At 26.4% G+C, this 6,147-nt stretch overlaps 1 protein-coding gene across 1 annotated transcript; it reads right to left on the bottom strand.

Annotated features, from left to right (window-relative positions):
* Positions 1 to 1,045: 1,045 nt before the first annotated feature.
* OCT59_004914 (uncharacterized protein) lies at positions 1,046 to 1,756 on the bottom strand (the record flags this gene model as incomplete). The annotated part of the gene is made up of 2 exons (XM_025309953.1): positions 1,046 to 1,543; positions 1,622 to 1,756. 2 exons carry the CDS (start codon positions 1,754 to 1,756, stop codon positions 1,046 to 1,048), a joined length of 633 nt encoding a protein of 210 aa, XP_025187774.1.
* Between the last annotated feature and the right edge of the window lie 4,391 nt (positions 1,757 to 6,147).

The following is a 6,147-nucleotide window of genomic DNA, read 5'->3' on the forward strand; positions in this document are numbered from 1 at the left end:
ATATCATGCAGTGAAAATTCGAAAATCAATGATATGATAACCGTAGTTCTCCGTGAATACTCGGTAAATCTCAATTACTATTTAAAAGTCTTATAAATAGAGTTTAAATAGTTATATTAAATGAGTGTTATAATTAATGAGTGACATGCTCCTGGAGATTACTCTTTTATATGACTGACAAAAGCCCTATTATTCACAATTCTCCATGAAATAAATAATACAAAGATTCCTAATCATTTATAATATAGTGAATCATTTGTAAGAAATTAGTAAGAAGGTAATCATGAGTGACATTTAGTGCGACGGGGATTATTTTAATTATTCCCCGGTTTTACTATTTTATTATACATATTTACAAAAAAACTCACACAATAATTATCCAATGAAATAGGTTTTTTTTTACAATTAACGTTAATAACTCTGAAAGAAAATAATCTGAATTAATTATTTGCTATCCAATGATTGCAAAAATATATATATATATAATTTATTAGAACTTTCTCATTAAGATTATTCATAGATAGTAAAATCATTTTTTTGCATCAATTTGATTTTCAATATTTTTGCAAAGTTGTTTTAATTCTGATTAATTAATTAAGTTAAAATCAAACTATACCACTTAGACCATTAATAATTAATAGGTTGTAACTAATTAATGTTAACTATTTTATTAACCGTTATTAACCAATTTACGGTTTATTTGGACGGTTCCAACCTCTAAATTATTCATTGTACTTCATGAAATTGCTCAGAATTTTTCTGTCAATTTAATGTTTTGAATCGCTATTATGGGAATTATGTTCTATAATTGATGAATATCAAAAAAAAAAGTGATATCACAGGTTTAACACTTTTTTTATTATTAGATTTACTATGAAAAAATTTTCAATCTAATAATTTGAATTGTTGTCTAAAAAAAAAAATCGATTTTTTGTTATACTATTTACAATTGTTTTCAAGTATGTTTTATGCTGATATGATCTCAAATGATTAAAAAAAATACAAAATATTTCAATTACAATAATTTTTTTTTTTTGTTTTTTTGCTATTCTTGCGTCACAACCTGAGAATAGATTTGAAAAATATTATGATCATTACTAAATATTTTTTGTTCTTTCATTTTTCTTTCTCTTTTGAAATACATATATAAAAGAATACTTCCTACTATTATTAGTACGCCAGCACCAACTAGTGTTCCTATTATTATAATTGGTGTTTGAGCTGACTCAAAATATAAAGGAGATCCGTTATCATTTATGAGTGTACTTTCAGGACCAGCTGAAGATACTTCGAGAGTAGGAGTAAGAGTTAATAAATCATCTGAAATTATGATAGTACCATACATTCCATTTTCACAATGACCAGGAACATCACAATAGAAATATTTTATTCCAATATCGGTAGCTAAGAGAACCATTGTTTTATTAGGTGCTGTAAATTCACCTCCGGAAGTGAAAGCATCAGCTTTTGCTGATTTTGCGCAAGATCTTGGTAAATCAGATTCAACAACGCTATGTGAACCGCTAACCCAACTAAAGATAATCTACAAGAAAATAAATAAATAAATAAGTTATGAATTTGTTAGATTGAAGTTTATTATAAATATAATTATTATATTTACTTGGTCATTAACTCTGGCGTGTATGATTTGCGGTACGAATATATTTTCTCCTTTTAGACCACCAACACTCACTATTACTTTAGATGCATGAATGCACGTAATGAGAACAGTGAGAAATAAAAAATTAAGAAGCATTTTAATAATAATTTTCATTCTAAAAAAACATATATATATATATATATACACGTATACTCCTTAAAGTTAAAAAAAAAACATGTAATCATGTGTAAAAATTATGAACCACTTAAATTAATAATAGGAATAAAATTTTCATTATGATAATTAATAAATAAATAATAGAAGCTTCTTTTTATTGGGGAAAAATTTTTTTTAAGAATTGACCGTAAAAAGTTTGAACAAATTCTAACTAAATGAATTCCCCTATTCCCCCTTATTATATATCTTTCATGTATGATGATCTTATATTAGGAATTGAGGAATATTGATTATATATTAATTAACTACATAAAATGAGTCAAGTTTGATAACTAATAAAATAATCATGTAGATTATGTAGATTAATGAATTTATTTATTCCGTGATCGACTAAATTAAAAAAAAACCTCCGATCAGACCGATCACGTTTAATATATCACATGTGTTGCGTTTCATGTTTGATTGGGCAAATATCACGTGGTTAAAGATCATTCATCGGTGGACCGGACAATTTTGGGACCGATATGAATCTTAATCAAGTAATCAACAATAACTCTTTTTTTAATCGGACAACATAACTCATTTTCTGATCAACTCACCAATCAACGATCGACATATGGTTGAAATTGCAAATGATAAAACTACAAAAGGAATATAACTTCGTTAATCAATTTAATAATATAATAAATAATTAAATAATAAATGAAATGTACCATTTATATAAATACAATATTATTTATATGGCCTTCTCACGATATTACTAATTGTAGTTAACATTCATAGAACTGCGCGGATTAGTCAAAATTCATCATTATCATAATAAAAATCACTTAAAAATAGGTTCCTTCAATTTCAATTTCACTTTTTTTTTACTGTATTTTTAGCAATGCCTATATATATATATATATACATACCAGAAAGAGAGATATTACGAATAGAAATTAATTCTTCAATGATCATTTTTAAGTTAGCAACGATTTTGTTGATCATTTGTTGATCATTTATCGTTTCTTGTCTTATAATTGATACACTGCATGCTGGATTGTCGTGAAATTTAAAACATTTCCTTTTTGGTAAGGACTCTCCAGCAAATCTTATATACTTTTATACTAATGGCAATATGTCAATGTCAACGTCAATGTTAGAGTCAATATCGATATCGATGTCAATAACAGTGAAAAAATTTTCTTGACGCTAATTTATGCAAAAACTCTACTGTTCTATTAAATGTTCGGTGTTCATTTATTTTTGTCGATCAAAAAACTCATCATAAAAAAAAATTTTTTTTTTATCATTACCGGAAATGAACAAAAAAAAATATATCAATTTTTTTTTGTTAAATTAGAATTATAAAATCTCAATTTTCCCTTGCCAAAATCGGGATGCCTGAAACAGTAGATTATACAAATACAATGAAGTCAAAACTAGTCAATTTATCATCCCTAATCAAGAATAACATATTTTTCCTGATAAAATTAATAAATTAAGTTAGATCTTAAAAATATACATTTGATAAACAATTTACTTTTCTTTTATTTTGTATTAAACTATTAATATAAAGCAGTATAAACAATCATTTTAGTGTAAAATTTTAATTATTAAATCATTATACAATGATAACAAATTAATATATTAACATATATCAAATGACTACTACATAGTCAATACTAATTTGTTCTAGTTTGCACTATCTCTTTAAATAAAATGAAACTAATTCAGGCTTTACAAGCACAAGCAACAGATCCAATCAAATATTTTACAATAAGCATATGTTAAACTTAGTAAGTAGAATTTTATTCAACAATAAATTCTTTAGTTGTGTCGATAGCAGTGATCAGGGCTTTATTATTGCCGTTTCAAATATGGTTAATCTGATATTGATCATTTGATCCAAAATTAAATCCACGCCGATCACAATACGTATTTTTCTAATGAATAGACACCGTATGACACTTCGATCGTACTTTCTTCGGATTGTTGAATAATGCTAAAATGACCGTAAAAATACTTTTTGTTATATTTAGAGACAATAATTAATATTTCTAAAGTTATATATATTAAATAGTTATTGGATGGGAAAAGAGATATCGGTCTTCGACCGATATCTCCATCCAATAATTGTCATTAGGAATACTGCGGTGACCAATAGGATATTAATGTTACTAATAACGTTTTCAATATTAAATGTCTCATAAAAATATCGGTCATTAAAATCCGCATATTCCTAATCGACTGAACAATAACATATTTATTTGCAAAAAGTTATATTTAGGTACTTAATACACGAATTATCACATTTTAACACAATTTTTAGCTATATCATATACGGTAAGATATTATTATTATTAGTTTATAGTATACATGTAGCCAAAATTTTCCGAAAATATGGCCGAATCCGAAAGGTTCGAAATCCGAAGCGAAACTCTGGCCGAAATTTAAGAACATGGCCGAAAATTATTTGGAATTCTGTCAAATTGTAGTGCCGGCCAGAATTATAGTTCACGTGACTTAATATAAACCAGGACACAAGGAATTCATGCCTGGGACCTGGTCACCTGGGTACACAAAGTCACAAATGTTAAATAAAATTCATAATGCGGGCCAAATGTATAGTGCCGGCCGGGCAATTTCGGCCTGAATCTTCCACTTTCGGTAGAGTTTCAGTTATGCCGAAATTACTGAGTTTCGACAACATGTACAGTTTATAGGTTTTACATATGGATTATTCATTATTTACTTGTTAATACTTTGTTAGCATGTAGTATTTATGTATTTTTCTATAGACTTTTTTAATTATTCTTTACATTTTAATTATTTTAATAAAAATTATAAGAGATCTAATATAACAACAAGGTAATTGTGTATTTTATACTTAAATTTACATTTTAACTCGTGATCCACGAGTCAACTGCAAAGGATCTGCAGGAAATGAGAATCTGGCGTGGCGTCAAATAAAAGTAAAAAATTATGTGAGAAATTTATTTTAAAAAACAAATTATTCAAATATTATGTATTAAAATATGTCAGAATATGAATGGGTTTACATAAAGAGCATTACTTAAGGAATGAAAACCGGGTATCAGAAAATGATCGACATAAATTTGCACCAAAACCATATATGCAGTTGACTCACGAAATATTTGAACTTTAAAGTTATAATTAAAAATATTTGGACAAATATATACAATTAGTTAATAATTAATATTTCAATTAAACAATGGTTTCCAACCTTTAATTGCTTTGGTTATTATGTCTGTACTGAAAATTTTACAAAATATAGGAACGCGGCTCGATTTAAAACTTTATATATATAATGAATAACGCATTTTGATTGGCAAATTATCACGTGATTGTGTGCGAGTGATTTGACATATCATAATATAATGATTAAAAGGTAGTATTTGTTGGAATAAATTAATTTCTAGTAATAAGAATATAAAATTATTAATAAATACAGTAGCAGGTATTTATATTGGTTAATATCACGAAGTGACTTTGAACCAATGTAAATACCACTGTATAATACCCATAAATTATAGATACTGTTCGATAATAAAAGTAAAAAAGTTACCCGTCCGCACTCGAATCCTTGTATGATGATTAAATTTGAATTTTTTTTGTTATTTTTAGAAAACTTGCAATTCTTTAAATAAAAGTTATATTTAATTATAAAATAACAACATATATCAATATATAGTAATTATATTTTAATAACTTGAAATACTTCATAATCATCAGCACTGAAACTGCTTGGTAAATTAAGTGTTGGATAAGAATGTATATAACTATACCAAACATCAGGATAATAATTTACATATAAATCGCCAAAACCAAAAAATGGACCACTGCTTACATAACATCGTACAGAATATTGATCACCTTTACTGTAAACCACATTTGCACTTAGAAGATTATTTTTGTCTGTAAATTTAAATAAGAAACTATTTTTTGTAGACTTATCAGTTTTACTTGAATCCCAAAAAAGTGGATTATATCCTCCAACTATTTGATCTAAATTTCTAATTTTTACTATAACAACAGTAGCCCCTTTGTTATCACATTTAGCATGAAATGCTGCAGCTGTATTACCATCTCTACTAGCTCTATATAAAAGTTTAAATTTGTATCTAGCTTTTCCAATTATTCCATTAATCCAATTCACAAAATATACAGTATGTTTTGGGTTAATTAATATAGATTCAATGCAATTTCTTGATATATATTTGTTTGGTGTATATCCTGGAATTAAATAATATTTTAAATTTTCTTCTTGTAATTTTTCAGGTATAATTCCTTCATGAGGTCTAACTTTATCAAAGTAATCTTCAGAAGAAATATCGTAAAATCTAACCAATGGAATAAACTCATGT

Source organism: Rhizophagus irregularis, chromosome 13 (assembly GCF_026210795.1).
Source record: "Rhizophagus irregularis chromosome 13, complete sequence".
NCBI classification, from domain to species: Eukaryota; Fungi; Glomeromycota; class Glomeromycetes; order Glomerales; family Glomeraceae; genus Rhizophagus; species Rhizophagus irregularis.